Raw genomic sequence first — 15,048 nt, forward strand, 5'->3', positions numbered from 1 at the left:
CAGGTTCAGATAACCCTTAAGGTTGGCTTTAATACCAACTGAAATACAGGAAAAGCTCTAAAAGGGGGTGAGGGGTTGAATAACATTTTTAAAACTTTTCGCACATAAGTGTTTAAGCTTTTTTGCAGGGGTTAGTTGAACAATTAAGTATTTCAAACAACTTTTAGGAAAATCTTTAAAAATAAAAGCAATAAAACATGTTTATTTTTATACTTGTTCATTTCAAATTAAGCTACGTCCAATCCTCTCTTAAGCACCTTTAAGGGGTTCCTCTAATCTCAAAAGATTACACACGAATTTAACCACTCCTTGTATTACAACTAACCTAACTGGTTAGGACGAGTACCACCACTCCTGATATAAACTAGTCCAACTTACTAGATAGTTTAACCTCACTAAGTTAAACTTATAAGTATTTGATTTCACTTCTGAATATTAGAAATAACAAAGTATTTTTCAAGATACAAGATAAAAAAAATTGTAATGAAACTTTTCTTTTTCAAAGAACAATCGTTAGGCGATGTAAGCTCAGAAAAACCAACTTGAGAGAATGCAAAAAATAATTCTTGATTTTCTTCTCTTCATGCAATCCTTTTTATATGGGATTTTTTTAGAAAAGATCCATTACTCAGAGCTTTGACTTTCACGTAGGGATATAGCCTTTTTGTATGAAGTCAAAAGCTATGTTGAGTCTTGCAGAGGCAAATATGTTGTGCATGGAAGAGACAGACAAAATGTATTAAGGAAACGTTTCTAAAATATCTTTCTATATATGAGCGTTCTTTTGATTCTAATACAGGCTTTTGAATAAAAGTATTGTACTGAGATGATTTGCACAAAAAATAGAGCACAACACAACCGACAAGAGTACTACTATGTACATACATTAAATTTTTAGACGATTCTAAGCATTTAGACATTATACGTGAGTGTTTAGGCACCATATGTTTAAGTAATACATAACATTTAGGATAATTTTAATTATAGTGTTTAACACTTTAGGTTTTTATCCTAGATGATTCACGTTGTTAAATGTTATTTCATTTAGTTTGTTAAACTTTAGAATAAGATTTGCTTAGATAATCTTATTTTAATACATAGCGTTAAAAGATTTAATCTTAATAATAAAATATCAAACTGTCAAACTATTGAGAGATAATAAAAAAATTTTAAACAAAAACAAAAATTCTTCAAACAAAAACAAAAGAAAGAAAGAAACACTAAAAATCAAAGACAATGAAGAAAATGATAAATATTTTAAGTCACGTAATCAATTAAGAATTTATGCAATTAAACCACTAAAATTGAGAATCAAATATTCTCACATATAAAAATATTAAAAAGGAATAGTGATAACATTTGATTAAAAATTATTTAATTTGATAAAATTGAGAATATCTATTTAAACCTTAATAACTAGAAAGAAAAAAATGTAATTAAAGTTATGATAAGAAAAAAAAAATATTGAACCACTGTGAAAGATAAAAAACATTAAAATCATTTTTTACCTTTGAGATTTGGAAAGAGTAACATAAAATGACAAAGTTTATATTCATTTTACACACATTAGTAAATATAAAATGATTATAAAAGAGTAAACTTTTTCAATTTTTAAAAAATATTTCTGATTCAAATTGCTACCACCATCTTCAATTGGGTTGAGATGAGAGAAAAAATGTTGGAATGATGACAGAGTAAATGTTGAGATAAGAGAGAAAATATCTCTGATGACAAATGGTTTCTGATTTTTTTTTTTAATTGGGACAATAGTAGGGATGAGAGGGAAAATGTTGGAGTGAGAGAGATGACAGAGAAATGAGGGAGGTGAGTAAGGGTTTTGGGGTTTCTTTTTTTTTTTTAGTTTTGAGAATGACAATTATTTAAATATCCTTGACCTTAAAACTTAGAATCCATGATAAATGAGGGTATTTTTGTCTACTATAATCCGGTACACATTATTAAAACGTACTAACTGAAAAACAGACGTATGCGTGTTAACAAACCCCATATATATATATATATATATATATATATAACAAGCCTAGTAACAATATAACAAAAAAAATACTAACTGATTATATTAACCAAAATTAGGTTTGGTTGAACTCATCTAAACTTTATATTTAAAAGTAAACCTCTTTATGGAGTAAATACAAAGTTTACATTTTCATTATTATTTTAATACTTCATTTAAGTTTTAAATTTCTTATAAATTTGAAAACTTTTAATTTGAATTATATTAAATTTTGATGGTATATTGAATCCTAAACTATTTAAAACTTTTCAATCGAATATGTTAGATTTTTCTATTAATTAATTAAATGATATGATTTTTAATTAGATAAAATGACTGTTATATTGCCTCAACACATTGTTATTTTCGTTTAATATAATTTTATAATTTTGTAATTTATAATTTATAATTTTATGAATTTATAATTTAATAACTTTATAGTTTGATAACTTTGTAAATTTATAATTTCATAATTTTATTAATTTAGTAAATTTATAATTTTATATGTGACAACAACTAAGTAAAACAATGATTATTATGTTAACAGAAAAACTATAAAAGAAAAAAAAATTAACAAATTTATTAATAATTTACAAATTTATTAATTACTTAAAATTTAATTAAGCCTAAAATTATTAAATGCAGATACTAATTAACCGTCAATATCTCATCAGGTTTTTTTCAGATTTAGAGATATGTTTTTTATCAGTTTTTTTCAGATTTAGAGATGTGTTTTTTTTCTCACAAGGTCTTGTCTCTTACTTCCTCTCTGTTCTTCTAAAACAGGGGAAAGAGAGAGAAAACGGGAGAGCGTCTTTGAAAGCTTCAACAGCCACACTAATCAGAGCGGTTTCAGAGAAATCCCATGGGAGAGGAAGGCAAACCCGATGCTCAGCTCTTTCAGCTTCTCTCGAATCTTCTCCAGCAGGTTCGTCTTTTCATCTCAATTTCTTATTCGTTTTTCTATATCTTGTTCCAATTTCGAATTAACCTTCAATTTTCCTTTTTTATGGAATTTTATCATTTGGGTATCTCACTGTTTACCATCTTATGATTCTGAGATCCGTTAATTTCGTTTCTGTTGCTATTTTATTCGGTTTTCGTGCTTCAATACAGTTGAATTTTACATTCTCTATTGTACTCCCTTTGTTTTTACAACTTTTGCCTTTTGAGGTTAGTGATTGTGGTGAATCCTTGTTACCCTGAATGTAATTGCATCAGCGGTGTGTTTTCCTCAGTTTGCTTAATATTACTCATATTGACTCGTGAGAGTTTGTTGTTTCTTTTGTGGAAAATAATGGGTTTCTACAACTGTGTGGTGGGCTAAATGGCAAATCTTCTTTGTCTGTTGCTGTTTGTGTAATTCATTGAAGACTGGGGACAGAATCGTTCTAGAGCCAAAATAATCATGCTTTGTAATTTCATGTTTCTTTGTGCTTAAAATCTATGAATTTGGGAGATGAAAGCAATTTTCCTGTTATTCTGATATGTCATTATCTCAATCTGTATGATAAATGCGAGTGTTAGATGAACAATTGGCAGTCAATCGTTCTTCGTGAGATGTAATAAGTATTATTATATCAAAACTTTAAAGTCTTATTGAAGAATTCAAACAAAATAGGTATTTATGAATTAAAAGGATACCTAGCATGAAGTTGCAGTCATTAACTTTCATCAGACATCGTCCTTTCCCTTTTGAGAATGGTTTCTTTGATCATCCTTCTTCTAGCTGCATGAGTTCTTGTGTTTGTTAGCTTTCATTATATCTAGGATGGCTGCGTGACTCAAGCATCCAAAATTTTGACTGTGCAGCCACTGCTTGTATTCACCGTTATGCCATCATCTAATATAGTTAGTATACCCTAAAGTTCTAATACTGTAATATGTTTGTCCGGACTTTATAATATCTTTGTAAATGCATTGACATATAGCCACATCCTTTTCATCAACTCATGACCTATCACTCATTTTTCATGTCATCATTATATCTCCTTTGTCCATGTTTCAATTATGAATGATTTTTTGATAATAGTGATGCAAGGAAAATGAAAAAGTATTCATATCTACCTTTAATACTGTGCAATGTGTTTGGACCAAGTTATTGATTGATCGTTGATAAAAGTAATTGTTTGTTTTCAAAGTTCGGAGGGAAGGAGCATTAGTGTGGACATCATACAAGGACTACCAAAACCTCCCGTTAGATAGGGTTGCCACATGGATCAAACATCACTATTGTGTTCTGTCAAAATTAATATCTTTAAGATAGTAGAATTAATATTTTTTAATGGTTTCACTTAAAGTCTTTCTTGATCCACTTGAGCCTCTAATTAGTGAATTATTGTCCATGTGATCAACTGGCACTTCTGATGCTCTTTTCAACTGTTCAAATTTGAGGATGCTCTATCAAAATGATAAGGGCAGCCATGTTCATGAGCAGTAGATGTAAGTAATACACATCCTTTCCCTTGCAATAGGAGAGGCTGTTTCTAGGATATTTACCAGTGACTCTAAACTGAGGATGTTGTACACAAAAAGAAAAAATATATAGCCTTTATGTTCAAATTATGGAGCTCTGGATTTCTCTATGGAGAATCTGTACTGTGAATTTTACATAACCATTTACAGTGTAATGAACTGGATTTATTGTACTGTAGTTGCGGAGAAGAATATCTTAATAGTATTATGTGATCTATATTTCATGTAACTATGATCTTAATCTGATAGGTTCAAGAGAAACGTTTTTGTTAGAAGAAATAGAAGGGACAGTTATGTTAGAAGAAATAAAAGGGACAGTTATGTTAGAAGAAATAAAAGGAACAGTTATGTTAGAAGAAATAAAAGGGACAAACAGTTATAAGTGTTTGTGAGTAGGTTTTGTTGTCTCAGACTTTTATAAAGTCTATGTAGGCGGTTGTTTTAGTAGTTTTTCATTGTTTTTGTAAATTCTGAAAAGAGTAGAAGGAGTGGAGAGTCTGGTTCTCTCGAATAATCAGAAGTTGTATGTGTTTGGTTTCTTCACATTAGAGGAAACCTGGTGTGTTGTTATAATAAAGATCTGCAGTTTCTAAAGCTTATTTTGTTATAGGTCTGAATACCTATCATAATCCTGTTTCTTATAATTAGATTTAACTTGATGCCCATTTTCTTGTAAACATAAAAAGAGTAGTAGACTACATTTTTCACCTCGATGAATTTGATTTGTTTTACTCATGATTTTAATAACTATGGTCGTTGCTTCTACAAATTGCTAACTTCTAAATCACTTAATATTAGTCATTTCTATTGCATAAATTGAAGATTGTTACATATACATGTTTCTTCAGTGGATTCCATCCACAGTTTAACTTCCAATGTAATGTCTTAATAATGGCTGTTGTATAATATACTCATGAGTTCTTTATGGTAAAATGTGTAGGTTGAAGAACTGACGAATCAAGAAGAAGTTGAGCTCCGTTCTAAAATTGAAACCCTTGGAGTAGAGGTTACAAAAGTTCCTTCAAAGTCAACCCAGCACCTTAACGAGGTGGTTTTCACTTTATAGTTTAGCCATTAATCGATGTAGAGTTGTCTTATACGTGTTGACATGGGTTAGAATGTGAAAGTTTTTATCATATCTTGGATTATCCTCAGAAGTAGTTTTCTTATTTCCTCGTTTAGGATTACCTATCATATTTCTTTTCTTATGATGTGCTATTTCTTAATTGGTCAGGATTATGATTAGTGTAAATGAGGGTTAGTTAGTAGTTCAAGTTAACAAACACAACCTCAACAAAAGGAAATAACATTCTGGTTTTGTTATTTTATTTTCTTGCTTATCTAAATAGGTGGAAATTGCCAAGGAATTGGACAAATTATCAGCAAGATTAGATGATCTTGATGAGATGATATCGACATCAATGGCTTCAGATCCACAGGTGCAATCACTGTTGAGTGATACAGCTGATGTGTGGATGCCAGTTATCACAGCAACCTCTGAGGAAAGACGCAATTTCACAGCAGTTACTGGAGATAACACCGCCCAACCAGATGCCGAAAAGTCTCAATAGCTTCCTATTTTCTTGCCTTTAAGTACGGACTATTGTTTGAAGCACTAAAAACCAGTGTTTCAATATATTCTTATTGGCGTATCAATCAAATATTGAAATTGGGAAAAGATAGAAAGAGGAAGATCTACCTGTTGGGTTGAGGCATTATACGTAATCTTGACATAGATTCTGATTTCTCTAATTCTTCCCCACGTGCTAACTCGAAATTTCTTCATGGAAAAATAATATGATTATATGAAATCACGTCGAAGTGAATAATAATTTTTATCTTTTTAATTGGAACTAAATTTAAATAATATTACCGTCCTTTTTCTAGTTAATTGCATTAAATTTTATTAATATTTCTATTTTAAAAAAATAATAAAAAAAGAAAAGTAGATGCTATAATATGATAATCGTGATGACTGGTTAAACTTTTTGATAGAGAAGCCATAGTGGTCAAAGACAGTGAACGATGATGGTGTGGTACTCCGGCACCCACCAGGTCTTACTACACTACACAAAGCTAATGTCATCGCACGTGTCCAACTCTAGGCACGACACGGCCATCTCCCTCTTCCAACACCTCCACTCCACCCTCCTCCTCCCCATGGACCCCCATCTCCTCTCCCTCACCCTCAAGTCCTGCACCGCCCTCAACCTTCCCCTCCTCGCCACCTCCCTCCATGCCCACGCCGCCAAGTCCTCTTTCCTCTCCAACCCCTTCGTCGCCTCCGCCCTTCTCCACCTCTACGGCTCCCGCCTCTCCCTCCCACTCGCCCATCACCTCTTCCTCCAAATACCCCACCCACACCGAAACGTCGTCGTCTGGAACTCCATCATCTCCCTCCACGCCCACAATAACAACCTCTCCCTCGCCCTCCGCCTCTTCTACTCCCTCGACACCTCCCCCACCGACTCCACCTTCAACCCCATCATCTCCGCCTTCGCCCCCTCCCATCCCCTCCAATCCATCTCCTTCTACCGCCAAATGCTCCTCCACAACCTCAAACCACGCCTAATTACACTTTTATCTCTCCTCCCCGCCTGCGTCAACCTCGCCGCTCTCAACCTAATCAAAGAGATCCACGGTTACGCTGTCAGGAACTCCATCCACCCGCACCACCAGTTCAGCAGCGCCTTGGTCGAAGCCTACGGAAGATGCGGTTCTCTTCGTTGTTCCACTTTGATGTTTTCGACAATGAGGGACGAGGACAAGGACGTGGTTGCGTGGAGCAGTTTGATTTCAGCCTGCGCTTTCCACGGCCAGGCGGAGTCCGCGCTGGAGACTTTCCGGCGGATGGAGGCCGCCGGCGTGCGGCCCGACGGAATTGCGTTTCTCGGGGTTTTGAAGGCTTGCAGTCATGCTGGTTTGGCGGATGAGGCGCTGTGGTTTTTTGCGAGGATGCGGGGGGAGTATGGTGTGGAGCCCGGGAGCGACCATTACTCGTGTTTGGTGGATGTTTTGGGAAGAGCGGGTAGGTTGCAGGAGGCGTATGCGGTGATTCGGGGGATGCCAGTGGAGGTGACGGCGAAGGCGTGGGGGGCGCTGCTCGGGGCTTGTAGGAATTTTGGGGAGTTGAGGCTAGCGGAGGTTGCGGCGCGGGCGTTGGCGGAGGTGGAGCCTCGGAATGCTGGTAATTATGTGCTGCTGGGGAAGATGTATGCGAGTGTGGGAAGGATGGAAGAGGCGCAGAGGGTGAGGAGAGACATGAAAGAGAAGGGGGTGAAGTTTTGTGGTGGAAGTAGTTGGGTTGTATGTTCTGAGGTGTGATTAGATTAGCTTCATGTAAGAATTGGAAGTGAAGGAAACAAAAGAACTTGCAGTGAAAAGGATGAAGTTGAACTTTTGGGTTTGGCATTTTTCATGTATAAACTCCCACATTCTTCCATATTTTTTTTATAGAATGTTGTACAATAGATCTATCTTACCATGTTTTTATGTCAAGTACAACAACTAACGTTAACACCAGATGTAAGTTGGAGTCTTGTTAAAGTGACTCGATTTTAATATAAATCATTTTAAGGTGAAGTCGTGTCATGTTGACATGATTTCTATCAAAACTAAAATAAAATTGTATTATTTTTATATGACTAGTTTAAAATGTATTGAATTAAAATTGTGTTACTTGACTTTACTTTAACTTTAAAATGTTATATACCAAAATCATGTTGCTCTCACATGATATTTTAATGAAGTTGACTTCTTCTCAATGAAATCACGTCGTGGTGATATGATTTATTTATATTCTTGTGAAAGATAATCAAATGTACAAAAAAAACATGTGAAAAATAAAATTATTTTTTATTTTGTATGTCTATAATTTTTAGTAATTTTGACATGATTAAAAAAGATCATGACAAACAACAATTACACGAATATTTACATTTATTTATAAGAAAATCATTTTTAATTTTTTTTTATATTTATTTATCAAGCAAATGATAATCAATATTTTTAATTATTATGAAAATTCAATTATCAAACAAATATGAGAGTTGATATATGACAATCAAAATTATTGTAAAATTTTCAATTATTAAGAAAATCTAAATCATGACAATCAAACATAAAAATGCAAAAGTCAAATAAAAAAACAAACTCTATCAACATAATTCGAACTAAAAAGGGAAATGGAAGAATAAGAACTTGGATGAAGAAAGTAAGGATAGCCCAACCAATGTGAGAAAAAAAATGGAGACTTTAGGAGATGAAGATGATGATGTGGTTGTGTATGATCTTGTTGGAGTGTTTGATGATGATTTTGTATGGAGAAAGAAAATGATAAATGATGATAGTGAGGTAAAAGTGATGAAATTAAAAAGCTATGGAATGGAGTGGTGATGTGATGAGAAAATATGTGTGTTAGAAAAAATGGTGGTACTAAAGAGAAGAGATGTGTTGTTAGAAAAGAGTGATGATGTAGTGGAAAAGAAATATGTGTATGTAAGTAGGAATGGTATGGAGAAAAAGAGATGTATATTGTGTAGATATGTGTTGTGTGTATGTGTGGGTAAAAATGGAGTGAAGAGTATGTGAGTATTTACAGAGTTATGAGTTATGAGCAGAGAAAGTAGATAAAAATAATAATATAAGAAGTAGGTGAAAAAACTAGAGAAAATAAAATATAATTTTAAAAAGTGGATAGAAAAAGTAAGTGTAGAAAATAAGTGAAAGAATTAATATAAAAAGTAGGTGGAGAAATTAGATGAAGAAATGGATGGAGAAAATAAAAAAAAATGTTAATGGAGAAATTAGGTGGAGAAAGTTAGTGAAGAAAATAATGTAAAAAGTGGGTGGAAAGAGTAGATGAAGAAAATGAAGGAAGGAAATAATAAAAAAGAAAAATGATACTTTGACACACATAATTTTTTTTACATTCATTTGATACTATGCTTTCTTATTAGGTTAAAACCACTTAAGCGTCCCTATTTTCGTAGGGTTTTTCCATTTTGGTCCCCTTCATTTAAAACTTCCCAATTCGGTCCTTAAAAGTGCTAATTTTAAACAAATTAACCCCTGCCGTTAAAATTGACTAACGGTCTTAAATCTGTGCATACGTGGATGGATAACGTCTTGAACCGTTAAAGATAAGAAGGAACATGGCACAGAAGTTAGTGAAACGTTCAAGGATCTCATTAATTGTTAAATTGAAATTAAAATGGGGATTAGGGTTACGTTAATTAAAAAAGGGAATTAGGGTTCATTTAAATTAAAAAGGGAATTAGGGTTCAATTAAATTGAAAAAGCAATTGGGATTGAACTGTGAGAGGAATCTGAGAGGAGTGCATCGCAAGTTCATCTGAGACGATCCATACTTGATTGGGGTTGTGTAGCTTGGGCATTCTCTATTTGGACTTCAATCGCGACTTCGTTGTAGGTGCCCGTCAACTGGTTTCTCTCGAATTTGCTGGAAGGTAAGTTACTTAATATTTGATTGTGATTTGTATTGTTGTTATTTGGGGATGAATTTTTNAATATCTTGATTGTTGTGCTTTGTCTTAAATCTGCTGAAACAATACTTTATTTACCTATGAATTTTATATTCCATTGTGATTGTGATCTTTGCTATTTGGGGATGCCTTTTTTAATGTGGGGTTTGGGTTGTCTGNAAATGTGGTGTATTATTTTTGCGGTTGTGGTCCCCCATTGTCCCCCCATACTACATACTTAGTTTCTTTTGTCATTATCACTTTAATAAGCGGTGTGTTTTGTCCTTTTATGGTTATTGGTAGGTGTAGAATATTGTTTANNGTGTTCTGTGTGATGGACCATATAGAAGTAGTTATTCACCATGGGGGAAAGTTCNTGAATGAGGGNTGCTTAAAGTATGAAGGGGAAATTGAGACACTTTGTTTTGATCCTNACGTATGGAGTTATTTTGTGGTAGTGAGTGTAGTCAAAAGTCTAGGGTACGATGGTTTTAAAGAGTTATGGTATTCNGTTGGTTGTGGTCCTGTCTTAGATGATAGGCTAGAAGCATTGACTGATGACGTAGGTGCCATGCAAATGGTGNCTTTAGCNCACTTAAATGGACGAGTTCATATGTATGTAGTGCACAATGTGTCTGAGCCTGAAATCATTCACATGATTGACTATAACGTTGATGTTGGTGAGGAAGTTGCACCAACAAAAAAGGGTATAGAAGAGGGTGGTGAGGGTCAAGAGGAAGTTGTTGTCGGGCAGGCTGAGGAAGGTCATGGTGAGGCTGCTGTCTCAATAGATGTTTTGCACCAAGAGAGGATAGAGACAGATGAAGTTGTTGTCGTCAGGCTGAGGAAGTTCATGGTGAGGCTGAGGAAGTTAATGGTGAGGTTGAGGAAGTTGTTGGTGAGGCTGACGAAGTTGTTGGTGTTGAGGTTGATAGGGCTGAGGAAGTAGTTGGTGAGGCTGAGGAAGTTGTTAGGGCAGAGGCAGCTGAAGTTGAACTTCAGACTCCTAGAATTGAGGTTGATAGGGCAGAGGAAGATGGTATTGAAGGTGAGGCTGATACTACTGATGTTGATAGGGCAGAATCAGGTCAAGTTGAAGTTGAGGCAGAGAAGGATGGTGAGATGGATGATGTACAAGTTGGTGATTGGAGTACAACAGAAGAAAGTGATGGTGAGATGGATAATGAGGATGGGTTAGTAGACATAGATGTTCAGTGTGATGAAAGTGAAAGTTGTAGCAATTTGGAGGTTGAGGTTGAACCATTCCCACCTGGGTCTGATTGTGATATGGATGAACAGGAGATTGATGATTCTAGTTGGTTCAATGATGAATGGCAATCTGAGGAATTAAGTTCTCCTAAGAATAGTGATGAAGACAGTGAACACGAAGGGTATGGCCATTTTCCCACATTTATTCAGCCAAAAAATATGATTGATTATAACTGGGAATTGGGAACTTACTTCGCGAATAAAGAAGACATCCTTAATGCCATNAAAANTTATGCAGTNGAGAATGGGAAAAATTTGAAACTTGTGAAGAATNATAAAAAANGAATAAGGGTTAGATGCTTGGGCTCAAAAGGAGAATGCCCATGGGTAGCATATTTTGGTTTCATGGGTGCAGTTAATTCATGGCAACTAAGGACTGTGGTTGACAGTCATACATGTAGTAGGGAACACAAGGTTAGAGTATTCAATGCAAAATGGCTTAGTACAAAATTGGAAAAAACAATGAGAGAGAATCCTAATGTCAAGGGTGTTGATATTAGAGACAAAATTTATAGGAAATGGAATATAGCAATTTCTAAGAATATGGCTTACAGGGCCAAAACATATGCATCAGACGAAGTAGCAGGGTCCTTCACTGAGCAATATACTAGAATATTTGATTATGCTCATGAGTTATTAGCAAGAAACTCTGGGTCTACAATCAAGGTCGAAGTTGAGCCTTATGATGGGAAAGTAATGTTCCAGAGGTTTTACGCATGCCTAAAAGCATGCAAAGATAACTTTCATTCATGCAGGCCAATCATTGGCCTTGATGGAGCCTTCTTGAAAGGAAGACATCATGGTGAGCTATTAACTGTTGTGGCGTGAGATGCTAATGACCAAATGTTGCCATTGGCGTATGCTATTGTTGAAGTTGAGAAAAAGGACAGGTGGACATGGTTTCTGGAGTTATTGATTGAAGACCTAGGTGGTCCAGATGTGTGTTCTGGACTAACTGTAATGTCATATTACAGAAGGAGGCACTACATACAAAGAACTGGGTTCCCAGGTATCCACAACTATTACATGTATATACTTGTTTATGTTTACCCAGATATGATATAATTATTGGTTGCTTATGTTGACAGCTGGTCTGCACACAAACTTTTTGAGATCAGACATGTGTCTCAAAGTGGGGACAACTTTGTNGTGGATGTAGATAAGTATACATGTTCCTGTAGGAAGTGGAGCATCAGTGGAATTCCTTGTGTGCATGCATTGACAGTAATGAAGTTTCTCAACCTAAATGCAGAGGACTATCTACCTGTATGCTTTAAAAAGTCAACCTATGAAGAGATGCATTCCTCCATTATATACCCCATTAATGGAAAACATCTATGGGAGGTCACTCAATGTCCAGATGTCTTGCCTCCACCAAAAAGACAGCTTCTTGGTCGTCCTAAGAAGAAAAGGAGATTAGAGCAATGGGAGTTGAAGAAAAGTACTACCAAAATGTCAAAAGGGGGCTTACTCAAGAGATGTACCATCTGTANGGAAGTGGGACACAACAAAAGAAATTGCCCCAAACGAAGCCAAGGGGGGCAGCAAGAGGGACAACCCAACACATTGCCTCAGGGTCAACCAGATGGACCACCGCTTGAAGTTTAACATATTTTGTTTTAGGCCAGCTTTTTTTGGTAGAATATGTAATAGGCCACATTTTGATGTAATAGGCCATTTTTTGATGCTTACCAGATTATTATGTTTAGCAACCTTTGATGTTTTAGTGGTTCCATATGTAATAGGCCACTTGAAGAATGGTTCATGTAATAACTTACTTTGATCATGTTTTAGTGCTGGCTGTATGAACAATTAATTACCTTTTGGTATTTATATAAACATCTTTGTTTCAATTATGAAATTCCCGTGCCTATTTTACTCATTTAGTTTTGTATTCAGATTGATATATATCACATTGATAAATCATGATTTACTCCTTCAATCAGGTGCCAATAGTCTGAACTCATGCTTTCTAAATATCATTTTCATTAAACATATGAAGCAGTACATCTTCAGAACACAAAACATTAACATGCCCCAAAACCTACAACTAATAGCATAACACACCAACTAACTACAATAACATGACAAAATCCTGCAACTACCAAAACAGGCCAACTAAGTACATTATCCTGGCCAAAACCTACAACTAAATATTTCATCCACAACCAAATATTTCATCCAACTTTGAAGACTCATGACAACTTTCTGAACATCAAAGATCTGCTTAACACTTTGGTTTTCAAAAGTCTTCACCAACCTCTCATCATTTGGTTCCAACACCTCACAGCTAACACTGTCTTCAAGTCCCCAATCAGTAAACCACTTGAAGAAATTGCATCCTCCATTTTCACTCCCCATCTTATACCTAGGGTAACCTCAGAACAGTTTCCCTCGATTCTTCATCGTTTTTGCAGTCCTCAACACAGTCTTTTCTCCACAATGGCAGATCAGCTATGAATCTTTCCTGTTCCACCCTCCATCTCCATGAGAGCTCGCAGCAGAACGAAAATGCTTTTTTCCTCAAGCATTGCAAGTTGAAGACGAACACGAATGAGCCATCGACATTGTTTCGTCTTCTACTGTAGAACTTTACTCTTCAACACCGATGAACCCTAAATATGTCAAGCTGGGTCTCCTACTTCAGAAATTAAGCTGTCAATTTCATTCTTCAAATGATTTAACAATTCCAAATCTAATTAACGTTTTTAATTAATGGATAAAACGCCACGTATCACTCACTACTGTGTCACGTTTCTTCTTATCTTTAATGGTTCAAGACGTTATCCATCCACGTATGCACAAATTTAACACCGTTAGTCAATTTTAACGGCAGAGGTTAATTTGTTTAAAATTAGCACTTTTAAGGATCGAATCGGGAAGTTTTAAATGAAGGGGACCAAAATGGGAAAACCCTTACGAAAATAGGGACGCTTAAGTGGTTTTAACCTTCTTATTATGTACTTTCTTCTTTTTCAAAAAAGTACAAAAAATTACTTTTTTAAGACCATTTTTCCATTGTTAGGTGTGTCAAATGAATGATAATGTGTGTTATGCTAGTGGAGAAGGTGGTGGATAAACTATAATTTATAAAAGTAAATGGAATAAATAAAAGTTAGTGTGAGAAATTAATATAAAAATGAGGTGAAAAAGTAGATAGAGAAAATGAAGAAGGAAATAATAAAAACAAAAGGTTGTTGGAGAAGGTGGTGAATAAAATATAATTTAAAAAAGCGAATAGAAAAAATAGTTGTAAAAAATAAGTGAAAAAATTAATATAAAAGTGGGTGAAAAAATTAGATAAAGAAAGTTGATGGAAGAAATAATAAAAAAATATTAATAGAGAATTAGGTGAAAAAAGTTGGTGTAGAAAATAATATAAAAAATGGGTAGAGAGAGTAAATAAAGAAAATGGATGAAGAAAATAATAAAAAAAAGTTAATGAAGAAGGTAACGAATAAAATAAAATAAAATTTATAAAAGTAAATGAAATAATTAAAAGTTAGTGTGATAAATTAATATAAAAATAAAATGGAAAAATAAATGGAAAAGATGGATCAAGAAAATAATAAAAATAAAAGGTTATTGGAGAAGGGGTGAATAAAATAATGATAATAACATATCATCTCTCAAATATCATATTCTAAAATAGACAATGGTAACATAAGATTGGAAAGCTGAGTCTCAGAAAAGTGATGGTCTTCAATGTTGAAAGAAGTAGCGCATTACTCTATCTTCAAAGAATCATTCAACTTTTTCTCCATTTCATAAAAATACATAGAAGAAATTGGGTTTGAATGATATTCA

At 34.4% G+C, this 15,048-nt stretch overlaps 2 protein-coding genes across 2 annotated transcripts; both read left to right on the top strand.

Moving 5' to 3' along the window:
• Positions 1-2,730: 2,730 nt before the first annotated feature.
• LOC106761111 lies at positions 2,731-6,207 on the top strand. The gene is made up of 3 exons (XM_014644621.2): positions 2,731-2,942; positions 5,430-5,537; positions 5,839-6,207. The coding sequence occupies exons 1-3, from the start codon at positions 2,880-2,882 to the stop codon at positions 6,058-6,060; spliced, it is 393 nt and encodes a 130-aa protein (XP_014500107.1). The 5' UTR covers positions 2,731-2,879; the 3' UTR covers positions 6,061-6,207.
• A 161-nt stretch (positions 6,208-6,368) lies between these two features.
• LOC106761397 (putative pentatricopeptide repeat-containing protein At1g03510) lies at positions 6,369-8,094 on the top strand. The gene has a single exon (XM_014644949.2). It carries the CDS (start codon positions 6,515-6,517, stop codon positions 7,811-7,813), a length of 1,299 nt encoding a protein of 432 aa, XP_014500435.1. The 5' UTR covers positions 6,369-6,514; the 3' UTR covers positions 7,814-8,094.
• The last annotated feature ends 6,954 nt before the right edge of the window (positions 8,095-15,048 follow it).

Source organism: Vigna radiata, chromosome 5, assembly GCF_000741045.1.
Source record: "Vigna radiata var. radiata cultivar VC1973A chromosome 5, Vradiata_ver6, whole genome shotgun sequence".
NCBI classification, from domain to species: Eukaryota; Viridiplantae; Streptophyta; class Magnoliopsida; order Fabales; family Fabaceae; genus Vigna; species Vigna radiata.

Coding starts and splice junctions, on each gene's coding strand:
- LOC106761397 (XM_014644949.2), top strand. CDS start 6,515: ATGATGGTGTGGTACTCCGGCACCCACCAGGTCTTACTACACTACACA.
- LOC106761111 (XM_014644621.2), top strand. CDS start 2,880: ATGGGAGAGGAAGGCAAACCCGATGCTCAGCTCTTTCAGCTTCTCTCG. Junction 2,943..5,429: donor TCTCGAATCTTCTCCAGCAG/GTTCGTCTTTTC, acceptor TAAAATGTGTAG/GTTGAAGAACTGACGAATCA. Junction 5,538..5,838: donor CAACCCAGCACCTTAACGAG/GTGGTTTTCACT, acceptor TTATCTAAATAG/GTGGAAATTGCCAAGGAATT.